Genomic DNA, 25,892 nt, shown 5'->3' on the forward strand with positions numbered 1-25,892 from the left:
AACCCCGCGCCCCATGTCTCCGGATGATCTCTCCCAGCGGTTTCATGTAAATGTTAAATAGCATGGGAGACAGAATGGCTCCTTGAGGGACCCCAGTTTTAAGGGTCCTCTCATCGGAGCACACGTCTCCCAGCTGCACCATCTGAGACCTCCCGGAGAGGTAGGACCGGAACCACTGGAGCACAGTGCCCCCGATTCCCACCTCTGCCAGGCGTCCCAGAAGGATACCATGGTCTATGGTATCGAAAGCCGCTGAGATGTCCAAGAGCACCAACAGGGACACGCTTCCCCTGTCGATGCCCAGACGGAGATCATCGACCAAGGCGACCATGGCCGTCTCAACCCCGTAACCTGCCCGAAAGCCAGTTTGAAATGGGTCCAGATAATCCGTTTCATCCAAGACCCCCTGAAGCTGGATTGCAACCGCCCTCTCGATCACCTTCCCTAGAAATGGCAGCAGTGAAACAGGCCGATAATTATTATACACCAGGGGGTCGAGGGAGGGCTTTTTTAACAAAGGTTTTACCACGGCCAATTTAAGGACAGATGGAAATTGCCCTTCCCTCAGAGATGTATTAATTATCCGGCGTAACAATGCAGTTACAGCCGGTCCCCCCTGGGCTGCTAGCCACGAGGGACAGGGATCGAGAGAGCAGGTTGTCTTCCGAACACTTCCGAGGATCTTGTCCACATCCTCGGTACTAACTGACTCAAACCGATCCAGCTTAACTAAGTCCACGGAGGCCCTGGATGCCTCTACGTTAGGTTCTGCCTGAATGTCGGCGTTAAGACCATCGCTTATACGAGAAGTTTTATCCACGAAGAAGTCATTAAATAAGTCGCAGCAGGCCTTAGAAGGTTCAAGGATCTGGTTCAGGGCAGGAGGGAGCTGAGTGAGCTCCCTGACTACCCTGAACAACTCTGCTGGACGCGACTCCGCGGACGCGATACGAGCACCATAGAACGAATTCTTTGCTGCTCGTATCGCCTCTCCGTAGTCCTCTAACCGTTGGGCTAGGAGAGTCTTGTCGTGTAAGCGAAGGTGTTTCCGCCAACGGTACTCTAGCCGTCGCAGCTCCCGCTTCCTCGCCCGGAGATCTTCCGTATACCAGGGCTTACGTTTGGAAGCGGGTCTGAGAGGGCGCTTGGGAGCGATGCTGTGTATAGCCCTCGAGAGACCGGTATTCCAAATACCAGTCAGGGCGTCAACAGAGTCGCCGTCACTTCCAACCATGTATCCCTCTAGGGCTTCCTGGAACCGGCCAGGTTCCATTAGCCTTCGAGGGTGGACCATCCTAATAGGTCCACCACCCCCGGGAGGGATCTGGGTAGAGACCTTGATTTTCACCTCAACCAGGAAGTGATCCGTCCATGGCAAGGGGGAAATATCAAATATTTCCACCCACGGATTTTCCACATTCGAACAGAAGACCAAATCGAGAGTATTACCCGCACAATGCGTAGGACCCTGAATTAGCTGGGACAGGCCCATGGCAGCCATGGTGTCCATGAATTCGCGAGCCGCACTGGGTGGAACATAGCTGGCCGTGAGAGAGATGTTGAAGTCGCCCAGGACAAGTAGCCTGGGCGTCTCCAGCATCAGCTCAGCGACCAGCTGTGTCAGCTCGTTAAGGGAGTCCATTAGAGCACGGGGTGGCCGATACACCAACAGAATCCCTAGACTGTCCCTAGCTTTAAGGGTCAGGTAAATACACTCGATATAGGACGTCTGTCTTATGTGGTTCCTAGTGAGGGACACGGTGTTCCTATGTATCAAGGCCACACACACCCCCGCCCACCTAACCTGGGCTGGTCCTTCACCGAGAACCCGGCAGGCAGGGCCTGAGCCCACACAGCATCACCTTCAGGCCCAAGCCAGGTCTCGGTAATGCAAGCCAGATCACAACTTCGGTCCTCCAACAGATCGTGGAGGATGTGGGTCTTGTTGTTGATTGATCTGGCGTTGCACAGGAGCAGCGACAGGGTTTGTGGCACGGTTGGAGCGACCCTCAGGTCCCTTAGGTTGGGAGGGGGACCGGAAGGAGAGATGGATATGAGGCATCGATCTCGCCTTCCCCTGGAACGCATGTCCCTCCTCCCACCGCCATACCTCCCCCTGCCCCACACTACCTCAATAGGAGCTCCGCTCAGAGTGATGTTGTCCCCTTCCTCCCCAGCCCATGCATCCCCGCGTCCATGCCCTCCCCCCACCCACCCTACACCAACAAATAAGGGGCAGAGGTTAGCCACTGCAGGCATCCTCTGCCCAAGCTAACCGACAGCCTCCCTAGCCCCGTAAAAACTGCGCAGCTGCGCAATTGCGGAGTTCCCATGCGGTGCTCCCCAGTCCGTGGGCGGCACTCCCGGGGCGGTGCGCAGATGCGCACCTCCGACACCCCGGGAGGAGGCCGCCCGGCAGAAGCGCGGCTTGGCTGCGGAGTCCGGCGAGGAGGCAAAGGGGGCGTGGCGGGGAGGTCCGGCGTCCGGCTTATGAGCTCGCAGCTCTCACCTGGCGAGCTCCACTCCCTGCCTTCCCCCCAGAAGTCTTAAAGGGCCCTCTCCCCGGCTGCCGCCGAAGGCCAAAGCAGCCTAAAAACAAAGAGTTCCGCTGCGGTGCTCCCCAGTCCGTGGGCGGCACTCCCGGGGCGGTGCGCAGATGCGCACCTCCGACACCCCGGGAGGAGGCCGCCCGGCAGAAGCGCGGCTTGGCTGCGGAGTCCGGCGAGGAGGCAAAGGGGGCATACAAGTTTAGGGGGCACGCACCTGTCAAGGCTAAGCCAAAAGAAGGGCTACCAAGGATTATATAGTTAAGCAGCGGAAAAAATCAAAGTGTGCATGTGTGACCCATCTCCCCTCAATAGCTGTGAGAGATGTACAAGCAGGTTAGCAACAGAAGAAAATTCAGTCCCTCATCCATTCTCAGCCTTCATATCTTTTCCCAGCCCCAAACTGCAAAGGGAATCAAAACATATCCAACAAGATGACTACTACAAATTAAGTTTCTCATGCCACTGAAGAGCTGTCAATGCTTGGGGACTTTAAAGCCAATCTGCCTAGTGGCAGAGGCCCAGCTCACTTGTTGCTGTTGTGTTGTTGTTTTTTACTTTTTTATTATTGTTTACTTGTTGCTGTTGTGTGCCTGTGACCCTAAGGAGAACCTATCCTGGGGTTTTCTTGGCAAGTTTCTTCAGAGGGGGGTTTGCCACTGCTATCCTCTGAGGTTGAGAGACTGTGACTTGCCCAAGGTTGCCCAGTACAAGTCAGGATTCAAACCCAAGTCTTCATAACCATAGTCCAGCATTCAAACCACTACACCATGCTGGCTCACTACACCTTTAGTATCGTATTGTCTTTAGTATCACAGAACACATGCCTGTAAGAGTACTTTGGGAGGTAGCCATTGTGTTTATACCCTGTTTGTGCACTTCCTGTTGGGCCAATTGATGGAAACCAAAAGCTGGAACCCTTTCAACCCTACAACTATCGTGTTAGGATTCCACTTTAATTTCCATCCTGTGAACTCCTGGGATTTGTAGTTTGAGAAGGAGTGTGTAGAATTTTCTAGCAGAGAGTGCTTATGTCTCACAAAACTACAAACCCTACAGTTCCACAGGAATTAAGGTAGAATCATAGCACTCTGACTGTACAGTGTGAAAGGGCTCCTGATGATACCTGTAGATGCGCATCCTGGATCTCTCTCTTTATCATTTTCCCCCCTCTTTACCTCAGGCTTGGACTGGACAGGCCTTCAAATAATAGTCTCAAGCTGGACAGCCCTAATTTATCCTCTGCCTATCTTTAGCAGGGAGAAAAGAAAGGAGCAGGCAGAGTCTTGTCCTTCCCAGTAGGCTCAAGCAAAAGCAAAATGCTGAAACCTCTCTTAGCTTGTATGTTCTTTCTCCTTAATAACTTTAGCCATCTTGACTACACATATCCCAGTTTTACTCTGTGAAATGTTGTTGTTGTTGTTGTTGTTGTTGTTGTTGTTGTTGTTGTGTCTTCTAGTTGTTTCCAACTTATGGCAACCCTAAGGCAAACCTATCATGCAGATTTTTTAGTCAGATTGCTTTTCATCAGCAAGCCAAGACATTTTTGTTTAAGCAGGCTTTCAACATACAGTATAATCATGCCACGGTGGTTTCTCTGGATTATATGTGTTGTATTTATGCCTTTTAACTTTTGTGTATTTTAATGTAATGTTGGACTGTTTTTAGATTATTTTAATTGTTTTAAATTTTATAACAATTTTTAAATGGTTTTATCTGTGAGCTGCCTTGAATCCCTTCTGGGAGAAAGATGGCATACAAAATAAATAAATAGAGAAATAAGCTTGTTCAGAGGAGGTTTGGCAGACCAGCACTTGAATCACTATGCCATGCTGGCTCTCATATGAAATGCTGGAGGGCATGCCAACTTTCTCAGGTACCACCTACCCTAGAATGAACTCCAAGGACATTGCATTATACAACTTATACAAAGGACATCATCATTATCATTGCAGCATTGTGAGTTCCTTTTCTTTCAAAGCGCTCGAATTTCCCTGCAGCCCAAAAAGGAAAGTACTGTATGTGGTTTTTGTGTGAGCTCAGTGGCTGGAAACTTGCAGTTGGCCAGTCTGGGGAATCCCATTTCTTGATAGGAGCACATATGACACTAAAGATGGTTATGCTGGAGGATGATGCTTTTTTCAAAAGAAGTTATCACCCACAATTTCTTTTCTTGCTTCCTTTTTTGCTCTTCCTCCTACCACCTATGCTTGTTCCCCATTTCCACCTCCTTGATCTTCCATCAGTGCTTTGGCACACATATGAGATTTTTCATACTACACACTTATAGCAGTACGCTTACGCTTTAACTCGGATGGCTCCTTCTTATAGAATCCCTAATACAACAGTGTGTTATACTTAATACTGTTAAATTTGCTGCAAAGTGGCTAAATTGAGATTAGATTTCAAGGATAAGGACCTCAAATGGATTATGTACCATTGTGATGTGCTTATGAAACAGTTTTGTAATTTTCGTTTGAACATTGATTGTTTTATATGCTATAGCGCCAACTGTGATTGTAAAAAGTTTTCAACAGTTATAAGCATTTTTGTAAGATGGCAATTTGATGGCTATAACCTGTATATGGTTGTCAAGAATAAAACTATACTGTGCTGTTTCATGGAGTTCCATCCAATCCTGATTTGGCTAGGATGTTCCCAGTCAATCCTCTGCCATCCCACTTTTTCAGCCACTACAAAATGTCCTATTTTCTCTTTCCTCCATCCACTTTCCACCACATTGTCCTCTGCTTACTTCCATTGCTGCAAACTGAGTTCTTTTCCCCCCAAATAATTTTAATTGACATTGCTTCTCTCTTAAAAAAAATTGTATAACATTTTCATTTTCACTCATAACACAAAACATAACACATAGCAGAACCCAAAACAATCATTCATCTAACGTTCACCACTTCTTTGACCCCATCTTTTAGGAATTATTAACTCTACAGAGTTTTTGATAAAGGCCATCTACCATTGAAAATATTATGTATGTTCTCAGATTTACATGTAATTTTTTTTGAATAATTCTGAGTTCTAAGTGTAAAACTAATTTATACTCAGTTATCTGGGGAGGGGAGAAGCAGAATCTTGCCCTTCCCAAAAGGCTGAGGCAAAAGCAAACTGCAGCAGCCTCACCTAACATGTGCGTTCTTCCTCAGTAATAACAATCTGGTGTTGGTTGGCCACTCATGTCAATTTTCATCAGTGAAATGTTGAATGGTATGGAACCCTGGGATTTGTAGTTTGTTGAGAAATCAGAACAGAGAAATCCAAAACCTCTCCAAACTACAAATCCCAAGATTCCATATGCTGGGGTCATGGCATTTGAAGTTGTACCAAAGTGTGAAGCATCTTTAAGGTGCCATCTTTAAGATATCTTTTGCTGTTGGTGAGGGGGGACAGGACAGCACAGAACCACACTGATCCACTTCCAGGAACTTCATCTCCTGAGTGTTTTTGACATTTTCATTTCGATCCAAATTCATAGCTACCTCAGGAGATGGCCCAGAAGGGAAAATAGAGGATTCAAAAGTGAGATTGCCAAAATCATCATCATCATCATCATCATCATCATGAATTCTTTTGTGCTTTTAGAGTGTAGACATAATGCACATTTACACCTATGGAATCCTGGGACTTTGGGTTGGACTTGATGAACCTTGTGGTCTCTTCCAATTCTATGATTTTGTGATATGAAGGTCGTTAGCCATCTCTGCCAAAGAGTCCTGGTGCCTCACCAAACTACAAATCCCGGGAATCTGTAGGATGGAGCCATGGTAGTTAAAAGTGGTGTCAAACAGCATTATTTCTACAGTGTAGATGCACCATAGGTGCTCCCTCCATCTGCAGGAATCAGCTGCTGCCGGGCTCTCACAGCAAGAAGTGTTTAAAAACCACTAGTCATTGCTGCTGAAGAAAGAGCACCTGCAAGGGCTCTACTGAAAGTTGGCAACCACTAAGCAAAGGCATTTGAATGGAGGAATTCCCCTTCTACCTTCCAAATTTTGAAGTCAGAGGAACAAAGACAAAGTGGAAACTTCAGCTGGGCAGTGATAGGGGTCTGTTCTTTTTCTATCCTTATTTGATGCAAATCTGTGCTACCTCAAGTCTCTACCATATTGTATACCCAACTGTCCAAATTTGGCATGGACAGTCCTGATTAATCCTCCATTAATCCTCCATCCTCCCACTTTTTCAGATGCTTTGTCCCAGTTTCTCTCTCCTCCTCCCACTCTACCTCTTTGTCCTCAGCTTTAGTTCCATTACTACAGGCTGAGTTCAAAATACAAAAGTAGTTTACACTCCATTAGCTCAGAGGAGAGGAGAGGAGAGAAGAGAGCAGAATCATGTCCTTCTAGTAAACACTGCAACAGTTTGTTTTTGCCTGAGTTTACTGGGAAGCCCACTCCTCCTGCAGAAGTGAGTGCAAACTACGTTGTTTACTTTTAAACTCAGTTTGCACCAAGACAAACGGGGAAAGCTGGAGGAGGACAGTAAAACTGGGATATTTTAAAGCAGCTCAAAATGTGGGATGGCAGAGGTTTAACTAGGACTGTCCCTGACAAATTGGGACAGTTTCAGGACACGCAACCCCAACTACTATGTTGCCAGATCAGGATTATCCCAAATCCTGAGATTACAGGCCCAAAACCTGAGACTGAGTAAAGGCCTTTGTTGATGTGACAGATGGCAGACCCTGGTATTGTTTTAAGGAAAACTCTTGGTGATGTTTTTAAGTATGTTTTAAGCCTGATACTTTAAACATCAACCACAGTTGCATAAAGGTTACCATTCAAATAAAACAAACACATCTTAAAAAATGAGGAAAATACACACACATTTTCTTTTAAGACACCACTCTTGCCCTGAGGCTTCTTCCCTCACCCTGCTAAGCAGAGAAAAGGATCCCAGAGATCTGGGAAACCTATTTTATCCAGTTAACCTGCAGGTATTTGCCTCCATAATGCATAAATGAATCCTGCATCTGAAGCATCCTCACATGGGGATGATGCCTATATATAGCCAATATAGATCATAGCAAACCAGTCTCCGAATACTGAACCTAACAGTGACACCATACAGTCTTTGGGGAAATTATCTTTAGATAATCCAGGTTTCCCAACCTATAGCCACACTGGTGGTCAGGTTCTGGGGCTTTTAGCCTCCAATGTAAATTTTCCTGACTCTGCCAAACAGGATAGTAACCTAGAATGGAGTAGCATCCAGGATGACAAGAATCCCTAGAGACTCTGCTGCTTAATTCCAGCTAAATCATTTCCAGTTAAAAGTGTGATTTCATGGAGCAAAAGAAACTTTGCTGTCCGTATTTTGTACTTGTTGTGTGCCTTCAAGTCGTTTCTGATTTTGTTGTTGGTTTTTGTTCAAATCATTTCTGACTTATGGCAGCCCTAAGGAAAACCTATCATGTTTTTTTCTTGGCAAGTTTTGTTGGTGGAGCGTTGCCATTGCAACCTCTGAGGCTGAGAGAGTGTGACCTGTCCAGGGTCACCCACTGGGTTTACATGGCCGAGCCAGAATTCAAAACCTGGTCTCCATAGTCAAAATCCATGGCTCAAATGCTACACTTACTGCAACTCTTAAGAATTTTCTTGGCAAGAGTTGTTTAGGGGTATGCCATTACTTTCCTCTGAGGCTGAGAGAGTGTGTCTTGCCCAAGGTCACCCAGTGGGTTCCCATGGCTTAGCAGGGATTCGTACCCTGGTGTCTAGGATCCAGATGTCCAACATCTAGTCCAACATATAGATTTGAGACATGCAATTATTTCAGAATAACTCAGGTTAGAAAGTGTCACTTTGTGTATGATAGGCTATCTCAAGTGAGTGGACTCAGAGATGGCATTAATGGAAAGTTTTAAAATTATCATTATTCTTATTATTCAGTGTTGAATTTGACAACTTCATACCTTTTCATAACTTACTTCCTCCCCAGCCCTGGGATTCCCCCACCCTGAGCAACTTCTGCAGCCAGCCCACAGGCTTTCCTGCTGCCCACTTGTAAGTCAGCCTGAGTGCATCACAAGGGGAAAAAGTTACTCCTGGTTTTGAATGGAAACTCATAAAGCTTCAGAAAGAGAGACAGATGCCAAGTAGTTGGAGACTCCCAACAGACAATGAGGTACGTAGCCATTAATGGGACCAAAGGCATGTGGGGTGGGATCCTTGTTGGAAGGAGGATTGAAGAAAGGTACACAGAATGTGATCTTTTGGGAGAAAGAGATGTAAGTCTTCCTAAGCTCACTAGAGCCTTTTTAGCTTCACAACCTATTTTCAGTAAGACCCATCTGGTCTGCAGAAGGATTATGAAGTACGTGGAGGTAGCTGCACTTGGCCCTTTTCTTGATTTATTTTTCCTGACAATGGAGAGCAAGGATATTTTGAACAGAAAGCAGGTTATCAAATAGCCTAATGGAGCTTTGGCTTCGGTTCCTTCATTTTCATAGCATGGCATGGATGCAGGCAATGAATAATTTTCCTTTAAAATTGCCCATCTGAAAGGCCTTTCTCACCTTTTGATGATAGCGTTGATAGTGAGGAGAGGGGAAATGTTATTAAAGTATGAATGATTTATGTGTTTTGATTGGCTGAACAACAACGTTTATTAACTGGCCCAGCAAGACCCGCAGCAATTTTCAAACCATAAATGAAAAAATGTTTGAGATCTACTGCTGCAGATAATACCAGGCTAGACAGACTGATGACTTGATTCAGGTGCAGGGAGTTTGCTGTCTCCTGTCGTACTTCAGTACAAGGAGGGATGGACCTGACTCTGAACACAATTAAACCAGAATCCTGTCAGCACATTATGCAAATGGCAATGCTCTTTGCAGGATCATATATGGAACCAGCATGGCTTAGTGGTTTGAGTGTTGGACTGCAAATCTGAAGAGCAGGGTTTGATTCCCAGCTCAGCCATGAAACCCCCTGGGTGACCTTGGTAAGTCACACTCTCTCAGCCTCAGAGGAAGGCAATAGCAGATGCCCTCTGAACACATCTTGCCAAGAAAACCCCATGATAGGTTCGCCTTAGGGTCACCATAATTCAAAAACTAAAGGCACACAACAACAGCAGGGAGGGGGGAAATGCCAGCTGTGATGCTTCTGTTCCTCTAAGGTCTTCCTTGGTTCACACAACCACTATGCCCCCAGTCTTTTGCCTCATGCTACTTCTGGCACCACCATTACCCTCCTGTTACACCAACAGGATTCCAGCATCACAGTGAAAATACCCAAAAGCCACAATCCATCTCAGGGCCTGGGCCCAAGTCTCCAATTTTTGTGAGTCATCTCCAGGTAGGAGATGAGGGCTCAGTCAGCACCAGCCAATAGGAAAGGGCTATGTGCAAATCTCCAGCTTAGCCAGGAGACCAGCAGCTTCCAACAACTGGTAAGCTTTAATGATTTGTTGATGCAACTTGAAAAGATTCTCTAGGGGTTATATGTATGTACAGTAATTTTTTGGTAACTGCTGCAGTTTGGTTCCAGGACTCCTTGTGGATACCAAATCCATGGATGCTCAAATCCCATTAGAAACAATGGCATAATAGTAAAAAGGTGCCCCTTACATAAAGTGGCAAAATCAAGGTTTGCTTTTTAGAATTTATATTTTGGGGGAAATATTTTCAAACCGTGGAAGCCATTAAAACTCCATGGATATAGAGGGCAAACTGTATTTAGTTAACTTCTTCAGTCCCAGTCATTGTAGCATCACAGGGCTCATCGTACAGGCTCCTCTGCATCCAACGTCTGGCTGGAGGCAAATAAACTACAGTCGTCCCTCCATATTTGCGGCTTTGATATTTGCGGATTTGATTATTCATGGATTTCATTAATATGTTCTCTCTAGGACTGTCTAGGTCCTCCAGTGCAACTCTGTGGTCAACTTTAACTAAAAGTTGCACTGAAAGACCATTTGTAGCTACTCCAGTGCCATTCTATGGTCAGTGTATGTTGGACATTGATCACAGAGTTGCACTGGAGGACCTAGAGATTCCTAGAGAGGTGTCCTCTCAGGTAAAAACAGTGTTTTTGTTATTTGCGGTTTTTCCATATTCACGCGGGTCTTATTCCCCTAACCCTAGCAAATATGGAGGGACAACTGTAGTTTAAATGTTCCTTATCTCATCTTCCTTAGAAGAAAGAATCCCCTTATTAGAGAACCAGTGTGGTGTAGTGGTTTGAGCATTGAACTATGATTCTGGAGATCAGGGTTCAGTTTCTGATCTCCTTTTTTGATAAAATTACCAGCTTGGTAGACAAAGGGAATGCTGCAGATATAGCCTCAGGGGAAGGCAATGGCTAACCTCTGAACAAATCTTGCAAGGAAAAACCCATGATAGATTCATCTTAGGGTCACCATAAGTTGTAAACAACTTTAAGGCATAAACAACACAAAGAACAACACAAAGAAAGAGGGCCCCATAGACCATATGTGGGCCCCCAAGATACTAATGGCCCAAAAAATAATTTTGAAAACATTTTTTAATGTTTTTGAATGTATTTTGACCCCCACAGTTCCTCAAATGGACAATGGGAAAGCAGGGGGGGTTTCATCATGTATTTGGGCCTGCCAGCCCATATTAGGAACAGGAGAATCTTTTTTAAAACCCAGGAAATGAATGGGAATTGAACTTCCTCCCCTCCAGCATCTGCTGACTGGGGAATATACTACAGTTTCGTTAATGAAATGCAAGGAGACAAACATCTGTATGGATTGTCTGCAACTTTTTATTGGGGATTGCCCACACATTTTCATTCATTCTGAAAAATGGAAACACAAAAATGATTTCCCCTCTCTCATGGCACCCTAAAAAAACACCTGTCTAAGAACCTTTTCTAAACCTGGGATCACATTCTGCTCACCCGGTCATATCGTCATCCAATAACCAACTGTTTCCACCCTATTGAACTTCTCAGAAGTGAGGTTCCCCTGGGGATCTTTCTCTTACTACAGAAAAATTTCCCCAATTTTTTGGTGTTTTATGGTGATTTGGAATAAATTATCTGCTATGTCTGAGGAGAGGAAAAAAGTGATTTCTACTAATTACTGTTGGAAACACCAGTGGGAAACCCCATCAAAACTGGACTCTGAGTTCTCTAAAAGAAAGGGAGATCAAAGGGTGGGAATCCCATACACAACACTGGGGCATTGTGCTAGGAGCAGAGGGTGAGGAGGAGGAGGAATCACTGTGCAATTGTTTGGTAGTGGTCATTTATGGATCCTAGGCTGCATCAAGAAGAGCATAGTGTCCATACTGAGGGAAGTAATAGTATCCTTTATTCTGCTTTGGTCAGACCTCACCTATAATCATAGAATCATAGAGTTTGAAGAGACCTCAAGCACCATCCAGTCCAACCCCCTGAAATGCAGGAACTCACAGTTAAAGCACCCCTGACAGATGGCCTCTGTTTAGAGATCTCCAAAGGAGGAGACTCCACAAACATTATCGCACATCCTTTTTTGCCCGATGTGGGTGAATCTTGAATTTGTGAGAACAGCTGTTATCATACAGGAAAATGCTGCCAATGCCACCATGTTCCTCATGGGACATAGTTTCCAGACCCTTTAACATTTTGGTTGCCCTCCTCTGGACACGCTCCAACTTCTCAACATCCTTTTTCAATTGTGGTTCCCAGAACTGGGCACATTATTCCAGGTGAGGCCTGACCCAAGACGAATAGAGTGGTACTATTCCTTCCTTCTAGACACTATACTTCTATTGATGCAGCCTAGAATTACATTGGCCATTTTAGCTGCCACATCCAACTTGCGATCTACTAGGACTTCTAGATCCCTTTCACATGTATTGTTGTTAAGCCTGGTGTCCCCCATCCTGTATCTGTAAATTTTATTTAATTTTTCTCCCTAAGTACCTTACATTTCTAAGTGTTGAAATTCCTTTTGTTACTTTTTTGCCAGCTTTCTAATCTCCTTCTTTGGAAGCCTTTAAACAGAGGCTGGATGGCCATCTGTCAGGGATGCTTTGATTGTGAGTTCCTGCATGGCAGGGAGCTGGACTGGATGGCTCTTGTGGTCACTTCCAACTGTATGATTCTATAATTCTAATCTATTACGATCATAGAATTATTCTCTACTTTTGATCCTCTACTTGGGGTATTAGCTACTCCTCTTAATTTGGTGCCATGTGCAAATGTGAAAAGCATGCCCTTTCATCCCTTTCATCCAAGTCATTGATAAAGATGTCACATTGCACTTGGCCCAGGACAGAACTCTGTGGCACCCCAATGGCCACTTCTCTTCAGGATGAAGACGAATACTGTGTCCAGTTCTGGGCACCAAAGTTCAAGTGGGATGTTGAGAAGCTGGATCATATCTAGAGGAGGGTGAATAAAATGGTAAAAGGTCTGGAAACCATGCCCTAAGAGGAGAGAATATTGACTTTATCACATGGGGAAAATAGGGGGTTTAAGCAGTGAAAATTACAGGTGAAAACTGGATGAAAATTGCACAGTCACGATTAACATTTTCACACATATCGCTATTAAAGAACTATTATCTGGGAATAAACAGGTAATAAACAGCAGCAAATCATTCACAGGATTTCCCTGTGAATGACATGTTGCTGTCTATTGCCTGTTTATCCCCAGGATAGTGGCACTTTAATTGTGATGTTGTGTGAAAATGTTAATCATGATTGCATGATTTTCAAATGATTTTCACTGTTTAAACCCCTGATTTTCCCTGTGTGGTAAAGTCCTCTGGCAGCTGAGTATGCTTAGCCTGGAGAAGAGAAGATTAAGAGATGACATGCTAGCCCTCTTTAAATATTTGAAGGGGTGTCATACTGAGAACAGAACAAGCTTGTTTTCTGCTGCTCCAGAGACTGGGATTTGGGGAATGGATTCAAATTACAGGAAAGGAAATTCCACCTAAACATTAGGAAAACATTAGGAAAAAAAGATCTGTTTGACCATGGAATATGCTGCCTCAGAGAGTGGTGCAGTCTCCTTCTTTGGAGGTTTTTAAATACAGGCTGTGTGGCCATCTGTCAGGGGTGCTTTGGTTTTGTGTTCCTGCACAGCATTGGGTTGGACTGGATGGCCCTTGGGGTCTATTCCAACTCTAGGATTCTGTGAGAAAATGGCGTACATAAGCAAACTGAACAGTCTGCTGTATCTTATTTCAACACTGCCAATGGGGCAGTGTCCGGTGCAGTCCTAGAGAGCAGCCAGTGAATTTAGGGATATGGGAGAGGAAGGTGTTTATCACACAGAGGTTTTTGGAGCTTTTTGCAGCTCAGATCCGATGTGACTGTGGGGCCAATGATGCGAATTAATGTCATAACATGACACACACAGCTTCCTCTTCCATCAGGGAGCAATAACTAGAAAATCAAAGTTGGGGGAAGCTGCTACCTCCCAGCTGAACAATTCCTCTTCTCTGTTAATGGAAGGGCTGGGCTTGTCTAGTTGATGCTGTGAGAAACAACTTATTGGATTAAATGATGTGAGAGCTTCCAGCATTCACCTTAATAGTTATGTCTCCTCTGTCTTGCAACTGCAGCGAAATATCTTCCTCTGAATTCCTGATGGAGAAGGCAATTGAGCCACTCAGCCATTTTGACAAGGTGGGTTTTAAGAGAAGTTTGGATTTCCATAACCTCCCCATCATGTGTCACAGATGAAAAACAGGTCACATGTGGCCATATAAGGCCAAAATGTGGTCAAGATGGCAAAATCATTAACTGGAAGGAACACATAAGTTAGGAGGGGCTGTAGCTGTTTGGTTTTGCTTGTGAGATGAAAGATCCCAACCCCTCCTCTCCTCTCATTTGGTGAGTAAATTGAGTGAGAACTACTTCTGCACTTTGGACTTAGTTTGCAGCAGTTGAAGTAAGCTGACAACAAAGGGGGAAGGTGGGGAAAGAAGTGCAAAACTGGGACATTTTAAAAGCTGCTGAAAAAGTGAGATGACAGAGGATTAATGAGGACCGTCCCTGCCAAATTGCGACAATCGGAGGGTATGGCTTTCGCTACCTCCGTTCCTCTCTGCATGAGCACTAGAGTTTATCACACTGGGACTAATTTCAGCATTAAAGACAGATTAAAGTACATTTAAAGCATCCTGCAAATAAAGTGAAAATGGTGAGTAATTCCATTAATGATTGTCACAGGCAATTGCGCAAATAAAGTGATATCAGAAATGCATTGTCTCTGAAATCCCGAAAGTAAAAAGATGCACGTAAATGCTTCTTTGTGACCACTTTAATGGCAGACTTTGTGTGACATCATGTGAAATCATTTCGCGTTATTATTATTATTATTATTATTATTATTATATTTATTTGTATCCCGCTCTTTTCCCAGGACTGGGACTCAGAGCGGTTTCACAGCATTAAAAACAGTACAATTAAAAACATAAAAAATTAAATAATAATAATAAGTACATTAAAAAGGAATTAAATTATTACAATATTAAAACAGATAGTTATTAAAAGAATAAAACATATTTTAAAAAGATAAAACTATAAATAAGAGGGGGGAAACTGTAACAAATTTTTAAACTGGCCCAACATCCCAGCTTGTCCTTATAGCAATTCCTTAAACGCCTGTGTGAACAGGTAGGTCTTAACCTGCTGGCAGAAGGCCATCAAGGAGGGAGCTGTTCTGATCTTCCTAGGTAAAGAGTTCCAGTGTCTAGGGGCAGCCACTGAGGAGGCCCTCTCTTGCGTCCCCACCAACCGTGTTTGTGAAGGTGTTGTGATGGAGAGAAGGGCTTCTCCAGAGGATCTCAGAGTCTGGGCCAGTTCATACCAGGAGAAACGGTCTGCCAAATAGTGTGGACCTGAGCCATGTAGGGCTTTGTAGGTAATAACCAGCACCTTGAATTGTGCCCAGAAAGAAACTGGCAGCCAATGAAGCTGTTTCAACAGGGACGTTGTATGATCTCTATAATCTGCCCCTGTTAACAGCCTGGCAGCAGCTCTTTGAACCAGCTGAATTTTCCAAACACTTTTCAAAGGCAGTCCCATGTAGAGCCCATTACAGTAGTCCAAACAGGATGTAACCAAGGCATGTACCACCGTGGCCAGATCTGATTTTTCAAGGAACAAGCGCAGCTGGCGCACAAGTTTTAAATGTGCGAAAGTACTCCCGGTCACAGCAGAGACATGGGCCTCCAGGTTCAAAGATGAGTCCAAGAGTACCCCCAAACTGCAAACCTGTGTCTTCATGTGATAAAATCCATAGTGCTTGGAAAGTTACCTTTTAAAATAATTAGTTGGAATTATTGTTCAGTGCTTCACTAGTTGAAGTGATGTTTTTAAGTCACTACCCTTTCTGAAAAGTAACTATAGTTGTCCCCCTGTATCCACAGTTCCTTGGCATTGGGGCGATGGGGACATGTCTTTTCTTCTTGTATGTTTACCTCCTAAACCAGTGCTTCTCAGTCTTTGGACCTGAGGATGTTCCGCAAAGTCCCAGCCAACATGGCCAATGCTCAAAATTCTGGAAGATGAAGTCACAAACATCCGGGTGGCCAAGAATGGTCCCCAAACTTTGTTCCTCTGTTTTGGACTTCAGCTCCCAGAATTCCTGGTTGTTGACCAAACTAGCTAGGGCTTCTGGGAACTTAAGTCCAAAACACCTGGAGGACTAAAGTTTGGGAAACATCCCACTGGGCAGTCCTAGCACTTGCCTTCAGTGCAGCACTAATGCTGTTTTCATTCAAAAATGAATTCAAAACTGACACTAGATGATGCCATGCCACAGGTGAGTCTTCACTATCAGCAGATGCTGGCTGGTGAACAAGCAGAAGAAACTGGGATATCTCAGCAGCACTCCTATCTTCTTGAAGCTTTGCATCAATTAGCCAACCTGGGCTTCCCCCTTGACAAGCTGTGGGAGAGGCTCAAGACAGATCTCCCATTCAACCACAAAGTAGCAGAGTTGGAAAACCGGCAGAAAACCTTGGAGAACATTGTCTCGGTCCTGAGCCGGGAGCTGGGAAGAAGAGAGGAAGTCCCTGGAGTCGCCTTGGGAGAAGCCATGGCCCGGATCCTCTATCTAGAGGAGAAGGTAAGAGATGAGTCTCACAGCTACATAGGTCTCAGGAGAGCTGGCTGTCTTTGGATATGTCTCTCTCTCTCTCTCTCTCTCTCTCTCTCTCTCTCTGTGTGTGTGTGTGTGTGTGTGTGTGTATGTGCGCCTTCAAGTCATTTCTCGACTCATGGATCATAGGATTTTCTTAGAAAAGGAATGTTGAGAGGTGGTTTTGCAAGTTCCTTCCTCTGAAACATAGCCTATAGCCCCTGGGATTCCTTGGTGGTCTCCCGAGTGCTAACCAGGGCTGACCCTGCTTAGATTCCAAGATCAGATGCTTATGCATACTTCCAGTTGTACTCAAGCCCTGATGTCCTGGACTACAACCCCCATAGGTCCTGAGCAGGATGGTCAAGCATTATGAAAGTTGTAGCCCTAGACATTTGGAGGATGCCACATTGTGCAACATTGTACTACATGATCCAGCAGGGTAGCTTAAAAATATTTAGTAAATACTCTCTTTGGCATTTGTATGTTCTAATTTTGAACTTGATCCATTTGTATGTTTCCACATGCAGAAGGAGTGAGTCAGAACTATTTACCTTGTTTTGTTGTTTTTGCAAATAACAAAAGGCACCTTCCATTGAAAGCACAGTCCTTAAAATTTGTTTCAGATCAAGTTCCAAGCACAGCAGTTTCCGGGCCGGGGGGGGGGGGGGGAGATTGGTATCAAGCTTGCAGGGATGTCAAGAGTTCATGTTTAGTCAAAATTGATTCATAAAACTGCATTCCAAAGCAAAACAGACAGAAACCTGAAATGTTGGCTTGGGAGGTAATTTAGTTATTTGTTGTCCAGTTGACTTTGACTTAAGTTGACCCTATGAGTGATAGACTTCCCAAAGGCCTGGTCATCAACAGCTTTACTCAGATCTTTCAGACTCAGGGGCATGACTTCCTTGATTGAGTCAATATATCTGCAATGCCTTCTTCCTCTTTTTCTACTGCCCTCAACTTTCTCAAGTATCACCATCTTTTCTAATGAGCAATGTCATCTCATGATATGCCCAAACGTACAAAAAGTTGCAGATTAGTCATTTGGGCTTCTAGGGAATATTCAGGCTTCCTTTGCTCTAAGACGCATTCATTAATCTTCTTAGTAGTCCATGGTACCCTTAGAACTCTCTTCCAGCATCACATTTCAAATAAGTTATTCTTTTCCTGTCAGCTTTCTTCACTGTCCAGCTTTCACAATACGCAAATCTGAGGAAAAAATGCAAAATTTCAAACACTTCTGGTCCCCAGCATTTCAGATATAGGAGACTCAACCTGTAGTACTATTCTCCCTCTTCAAAAGCTCTCCTTCCTCTTTGCCTTTTTTTATCAATAACGTTGCAAAACCATGTATCACAGGTGCTTGTAAACAAAACCCACATGGGTCCCCAAAGCCAGATGGACTGGCAGTATGAACAAAAGCAGCCAAGTACTGTGAGGACAAGGTAGTAAAAGAGAAATGATTCAGAGAACTAAAAGCAACCACTACCAAGGGAACAAAAGGCCACAGAATAGAAAGTGTTTGGCAAGAACTCATCACTCCCACATCAAATCTGTTTGGCTGTGTCATATGTGCTGCTTTCAAAATGGATAATGGTTTCAGAGAATGCTTGGCTCAGAAATCTTCTCAATCTGTTAAGAAATCTTATTCCAGGAGACAGCAGGGAAGCAAGAGAGAAAAGACAGCATTCCAACTCTTTTTCTCCCAAGACAACTACAAAACACTGCAGTTTCTTTCCTTCCTATTTATCGTGTATTTACAAATATTTATAAATTGCTTCTCTTTGAAAATCAGTGCACAACAACACTAAAATATGCCATGTAAAGCAATAAATAAATCAGGATAAATTTAGTATTGCAACTGATTTGGCTGACTCCAGAACCATATCAGGCTCATTCCTGAACCAAACTGGGCCAATGTGGACTGATCCAAAGTCCATAGAATATACTTAGGGAAGTGTGAGATTGCCTTCACTATCAATGTATTAGTGTTTCTCATTCTATCTGATGTGGGAGCTGGCAAATTATTTTCTAAATGCACCAGATACTTGTACCTGAATTGTTACTTTCTTTCCTGGAAACTCTTCACAGACTAAAAGCCAATGGCTTGTGAATCCACAGATTCTTTGTCCTATAATATCCTGATTGACCTACATATGCTAAAGGCACCAGATGTCATCTGATCTTGGAAGCTAAGTAGGATCAGTCTTGGTTAGTACTTGGGTGGAGGAGTGTCAACGAATCCCAGGTTGTGTAGTCTATTTCAGAGGAAGGAACTGGCAAAAGCACCTCTGAGCATTCCTTGCCCAAGAAAACCCTGTGAAAATTCATAGGTTCACCATAAGTCGACAGGTAACTTGAAGGCACATATGCCCAGATTGATCACCTCTGATTCAAACCCATGCTACTCCGCACAAACCACTTCCATCTGTTTCTTTGGAGGTGGAGCAGCAAGACTCACTCCTGGCCCTGAAGGATGTGATGATCAGTAACTTGGTGTCCCGGATCCACACCCTGGAACAAACCACGTATAATGGCTGTTTCCTCTGGAAAGTCTCTGAGGTGAGACTTAGAACTCGGGAAGCACAAGATGGAAACCGCCCGGCCCTTTATTCACCCGGTGAGTGACCATAAATGTGGGTAGAAGAAAGAGATGTAGCGATGTTTTCATTTTTGTCAAAACTGCAGCTGTTGGAAACTCAGTGGTCTGCACACCAGAGGTAAATTGTCATGGTCTGCCATCATCAACAGATCTTAAACAAATCCTGTGACCAACAAAATAGAAATTTAAAGCAAACTCTCCACCAAAGGGAAATTTTTATGCCTTAAGCACATGGCATTTTAGATTGGGAGTATTTGGGTGTGGTGTGTTTTAAATAAATGAATATATAAATAAAGTAAGGGAATTACCTGGAAAAAGAGTAACTGCATAGGGTAGGCAAACAAGAATTCAGAGACTGGTCAGATTTTTTTTAATTACTACTTCCAGCATTTTCCATCCAGCATGGGTTATGGTGGCTGGGGTATTGTGGCAAGAGTACTCCCAAAACAACAGCTTTTCCAAGCTCTGCAATAATACCTCACAGAGTTCTGTTCTACAGAAGGCAAAGGGGCCTACTTCCATTTCATGTAGTATGTTCCTGAACTTACAAGAGAAGTGGTTAAGTTTAGACCAGTGCTTCTTGGGGTTTCCAATGTGGAAGACTGGTGTTTTGTTCCTAATCTACCAGGGCAGGGACTAAGATGCACAAATCTGTCATTTTCAGTTTTTTATTTTTCATGGTTTTAAATTCAGTTCCTGCCACTATAGTATCAGTTTTCAATTTAAAACAAACACGTACACACAGAGAGATGCACCAGTGTGCATGAATTTGTGGTTGTATTTGCCCATTTTAAGTGTTTTTGCAAGGATGTTGCCTCACATATTTGCAGTCAGTGTTTGACAATATAATAGGCATCTGTTCATCCGTTATACTCTGCTCTACTGGAAACTGCTTGCAAGCAATGATAAATATATGCCATGGGATCATTGTTCTTGGAACCTTCTTCTGTTTAACTATTACTAGTTAACTATTACTAGTGGACTGCCAGGAGAAGAATGGAGGACTGAGTGAGGGAGGGCTCTTTAACATCTTGCCCCCTCCTCCAGCCCCGGACTAACTCTGCTTGGGCGTTGGCCTATAAAGCCTCGGGCAATACTAAGAAGAACATTATCTTGTTGCTAATTTTTAGTCTCCCCCTTTTTCAGGTTGTTAGATTGTAATTCTTTTATTGTAATTTCCTTGACGGTAATGTTGTAACTTGTGCTGTATTTCCTTTATTATTTCATTGTTTATTGGCATCTGCTTGTTATTTTTTCCAATGAGGGGTTGGAAATAGGGAATTCTTTTTGATAATTATTGATTTGAATGTAATAATCAGTGTTAGGCTATTGTCATTATTGAATTGCTACAATATTATTGTTGTTGTTTATGTTTTTTGCTATGTATTGCTATGTTATATTTCTTTATTATCTTATGTGTATTGTTATTGTTTATTGCTATTGCTCTGTATTTCCCTACTGTTGTAAGCCGCCCAGATTCCTAGTGATTGGGCGGGGTATAAATAAATTATATTATTATTATTATTATTATTATTATTATTATTACTAGAGAAATGTAGCAAGATGTGGAGTAAGCAGCAGCCATGCATCCATCCCATCATGTCCAATTTGGGTCTTATTCTGCAAATTCCCTGGTTCACTTGGGACAGTTTTGCCCCCCTTTAGCAGGAACTTGACGACAGATGCTGGCCTGGTAAATGGGAGAAACCATAACAAAGTGCACTCAGTGAAAGATTTTCCAGCATTCTTACCCTACTTATTCTTCTCCTCTTCCTCTCCAAAGCATTTTACACCAGCCGGTATGGTTACAAAGTCTGCCTCAAGCTGTTCCTGAATGGAGATGGGACAGGAACCGGAACCCACATCTCTCTCTTCCTGGTTCTAATGAAAGGGGAATATGATTTCCTGCTGAAATGGCCTTTCCGGCACAAGGTAGGAGCTTTTGCACTTATAGAACAGTACTGGGCTTATATGAGAACCTTTCCCCCATCTCTCCGAGGCATGTTGGTTTTTATTCCAAGACCAATCATGCAGGAGAAATAAGGGTGGTTCTCAAATGACGAGTGGGACCCCCATGGGGTACAAGACTTGCTCAAGAAGGGCACGAGACTTAGAGGCCCTGGTCACTCCTCCTCTTCCTCTTTCCATATTTTTAATGTGTAAAAAACTGAGTTAAATATTGAATCTATTGAAACATGTTCTAATTTGGCCAATATTATTTTCTTATAAAATGTTAGAATATGAATGGGTGAATGAAAATATGCAGACTAAAGAAAATAATTTATTCATAAACTACGGCAAGTGGGGTGGCACAATGTCCTCATGTAGATTTAAAGAGGGGTTTCAAGGGTAAAAATGTTTGAGTACCACATTGCTCTAAAGCCTGATCTTGGAAGTTAAGCAGGGTCAGCCATGGTTAGTATTTGGACAAGAGACCAACAACAAATCTCAGGTGCTGTAGGCTATATTTCAGAGGAAAAAGATACTGGCAAACCGCCTCTGAATATTCCTTGCCTAAGAAAACCCTATGAAATTCATGGGGTCACCCTAAGGCAAGAGGCAACTTGAAAGAACATATACACACACAGTTCTTAACTACACTTGGAAGGGAAGAACTTGGAAGGAAAGAATGAACAGTGATCTACAGGTTTGCTGGTGGACTGCTCTATCTCCAGACATCCACCTTGGATGAGCTCCTCGCAAAGAATGCCACATTAGAAGGACTTTAGTCTGTTCCAGCCGTACATAGTCATACATAGCCATACATACTCAGGGTGACGTAACACAGATCAGAGATGCCTTAATGCAGGCCTGGAGGACATGTGGCCCTCCAGTTTTGCTTGTATTTCAACTCCCATAATCCTTCACCATCAGCTGTTAGTTTTAGTGGGGGTTAAAATCCAGCCACATCTGGAGGGCTACATAGTCTCCATTTGGCTTGACCATTAATATTTTCTGGATATGCAGTCTCTCTGTGTAAATTTAACATTCACCTACATATAAGTGGGGCACATGGAGTCTTGTAAAAAAGAGACCATGAAGGACTGAAGTTCATTCACTCCTGATTTAGAGTGGGCCAAAGAGAGTTACAGTGGGCTCTTGGTATCTGCTGGGGTTTGGTTCTAGGACTCCCTGTGGATACTAAAATCCATGGAGATCCAAATACCATTAAATACAATGGATTGTAAAACGGTGTACCTTATATAAAATGGCAAAATCAGTGTGTGTGTGTGTGTGTGTGTGTGTGTGTGTGTGTGTGTGTATATATAGAGAGAGAATATATTTTCAAGTCATGGTGGAATCTGTGGAGAAAGAATCTGTGGATATGAAGGGATAAGACTGTTCTGATGGTGAACCTGTGACCATTCAGAAGTTGTTGGACTCCAACTACAGCTTGGATGCCCAGGGGTCAGCGGTATTGGGAGCTGTAGTCTAACAAGATATGGAGCACATATGGTTTTCCATCCCTGCTCTAGTTAAAGGCTTTCTGAAAGTAAGGCTAGGAAAGACCTGCCAAGATCCTAAAGAACCTTTGATCTTCCAGATGTTGTTGGTCATCAACTCCCATGCTCCCCACACAGGATGGCCAGCACTGAGGATTATATCTGGTGGGCTACAGATTCTCCACCCCTGCATAAGAGAGCTGTGTTGGTCAGTGTATATGCAGCTTGATCAGGGATGGAGAACCTTCAGCTCTTCAGATGTGGATGAATTTCAGCTCCCATCATTCCACATTTGCCATGCTAACTACTGCTGATGGGTACTGGAGTTCAACAACATCTTGAAGACCACAGGTTCCCTAGACTGGAGTTGCATGGACCAATGGTAAGTAGGCATCCTATTATATCTATTTTAAACAGGGCGACTGAAGCTATGCAATAAATGATTCATCTAACACCATGAAATGATTCCCATGACAACAGTTGGTAGTGAAGCCAGGTCTCCCATAATCTAAACCAAAAGTCCAATTCACACACCATGCCAACACTCCCACTCATATACTGGAGAAATAAGCACCCAGCACTCCTCTGCTCATATAACATGGGAGGCAGGCCTGAGCACTGCAAGATCCAAGTCCCATCAGCATCTTTTGGAGATGAAAGAATTATACAGAGCAGACTTCCATGATCACAGGTTTGGGAACTGTGCCTCAGGCAGCATGTTTTGCCCTCTTCTCCAGCACATTATTACAGCGATTGATCCTGTAGATGGGTGATCCAACCCAAACACTCCTCCCACTGGAACACATGGCTTCACCTCCCAGGATTCCTTAGCGTTTCTACTATATTAAGATATTTGTAGCATAGACACACCCTTATGGCTGTTCTCTTTTTATCAGGTCACACTCACTCTCCTGGATCAAGAAAACAAGCACCACATTTCCACATCATTTCGACCCCTGGAGTCCTCATCCTCGTTCCAGCGCCCCATGAGTGAAACCAATGTGGCCAGTGGTCTCCCCGAATTCTGCCCCCTGAACTTACTCCGTTGCTCCAGGACTTCATATATCCATAATGACACTTTAGCCATTCAAGCTGTGATTGACACAGAAACATAGACTGAATTTAAGCCCACTGGACTGGAGACCAGCTAGTGATAACTGTTGCTCATGGACACAGAGAGAGCTTGGTATGGTGGTTTCAGAACGGTTACCTAAAGAGACACAGCTGCATTGTTCACAATCTCTTCCCTTGATGGGCCTATCAGAAAAACAGAAACTTGGAAACTGTCCTACCTTTCCAGAGATAGGTAGGCACATCAGGGTGATTGGAGGTGGGGTGGGAATTGAATCTGGACTTTGTAAAGTCTGTTCTTACCATGTTTATTGTGACTACAATGTATCCAGTTTAGGACAGATCCAGGCTTTATAGGGTCTGTTACACCCATCACTATCATGTATATAGTGGCTCCAGTCTTAAACGGGATCCCGATTTTGTGAATTCTGTTCATGACTATCATGACTACAGTGATAATGGATAGATCCCACTGACAGTGAGGCAGTGAACAGTCCTTTTAGACCAGGGGTAGGCAACCTGCGGCCCGCGGGCCGGATGCGGCCCGGCAAGGCCTTGGGACCGGCCCCAGCCCGGTCCTGCCACCGGAGCCTTTGGCCTGTTGCGTGAGGGCGTGGGACCTTTGGCCTATCAGGAGGAGGCGGGCAAGGGGGAGCAAGCGGCAGGCAAGGGGGGCAAGCGGCGGGCAAGGTGGGGAATTGTCTATAGAAGCCTCCGAAACATGCATTTATATTAACATTTTTTTAAAAATCAGCAAATTTTTAGCGTGCCCTCCATTTTTTATAAAGTGCCCTCCATTTGAAATTTTTGTCCTACATTTGTCCCGGTTTATTTATTTATTTTAAAAAAAAATATTTAATTATTTATTTTTTGGCTTCGGCCCCCCAGTTGTCTGAGGGACAGCAACCCGGCCCCCGGCTCAAAAAGGTTGCCTATCCCTGTTTTAGACCAAACTTTAAAGGAATTAGGGGATAGCTCCTTTAAGGGTATGAAAAACACGGGACAGGTTCACTACCCCACTAACATGACAACTACCAGCCCTAACAACCTGACTGATGTTGGGGGCTCAACACTGGCAGGCAGGCTGTTAATTTTTAGTACTTGCAGGTGTGCTTTTACAAATCAATGAAACCATCATCATCTTTATCTTCATCCAACTAAAGTTGATAACAGTCTGATTACCATGAAAGCAACAGCAAAATATTGATCATTTATTGTATTTCTGGATTGATAAGTCCAGAGCAGGCTCAACTACATAGGAGTCTCAGTGGTCCAATATTACTGATAATTTCAAGGGGGTTCAACCCTCCTCCAACTGGGCTTCGTCAGCCAAATCCATGCTTTGAATTCACTGGGCTTGTTATAAGTGTGGAATAGATGGGAAAAATAAAGTGGCTTTCAGATGCTTGAAAGGTGGAGCATTCAAAAGCAGGTGGAAACCAAAATGAAGATGTATTCCAGGGCTGAAAACCAGCAAAAAGAAGCCGGGATACTCCAGCTTAGCTCAGAAAATGCACATCTTTGTGCCTGCATATTAACAGCCCATTGCCCATGTGAGGCTGCACCAAAGCAAAAAAGTGAGAGTGACAACTCCAATGGATGTAATTACAACATACACAAACCAAACAGGACAACAGGAGGTGAAGGGGGCATGTATGGGGGGGGGGGGCTCCATGATTATGCTTTGCACCAGTGCATTGATGCACTGTACCGATGGAACGTAGCACATGTGACTGTGTGGATGATCAAAGGGGTGGCCATCCAGTGGAATGGCATCTGGGTGGGACATGGCTGGGAGGCACTTGGACATCACAGGCAGTGCATTCGTGCAACGGTGCACATGCATGGTGGGGAGGCAACAACAAAAAACCCAGCAGTGCGGCTGGATGCCACACCATTCAGTCTGACAGTTTGGCCCACCTTGGGAGGTTCTGTGCAGACAGTGGGAGTTTGACCCTCTTTCAGAAAAAGCAGGATAAAGCCACTTTTTCCTACCCATCTGCTTTGGTCCCAAGTCTCAGTCCAACTGCTCAAATATGACATGTTTGTATTAAGCTTACTCCTCTATTTGAGTGGCTGCATACAGGCATAGTGTTTGGGAATGTAGTTCAGAATATTTTGTTATTTCCTTGGCACTTGAAGAGGCGCACCTGTTGAT

The 25,892-nt window shown here is 44.0% G+C and overlaps 1 protein-coding gene across 1 annotated transcript; it reads left to right on the plus strand.

Moving 5' to 3' along the window:
- Positions 1-16,303: 16,303 nt before the first annotated feature.
- LOC149321040 (TNF receptor-associated factor 1-like) lies at positions 16,304-24,237 on the plus strand. Its single transcript, XM_089514882.1, has 4 exons — positions 16,304-16,603; positions 19,061-19,238; positions 21,004-21,152; positions 23,560-24,237. The coding sequence occupies exons 1-4, from the start codon at positions 16,319-16,321 to the stop codon at positions 23,776-23,778; spliced, it is 831 nt and encodes a 276-aa protein (XP_089371008.1). The 5' UTR covers positions 16,304-16,318; the 3' UTR covers positions 23,779-24,237.
- Positions 24,238-25,892: the final 1,655 nt, after the last annotated feature.

The sequence above is a fragment of the Sceloporus occidentalis genome, unplaced genomic scaffold, assembly GCF_023333645.1.
Source record: "Sceloporus occidentalis isolate IW3139 unplaced genomic scaffold, rSceOcc1.0.p SCAF_1, whole genome shotgun sequence".
Classification (NCBI taxonomy): Eukaryota; Metazoa; Chordata; class Lepidosauria; order Squamata; family Phrynosomatidae; genus Sceloporus; species Sceloporus occidentalis.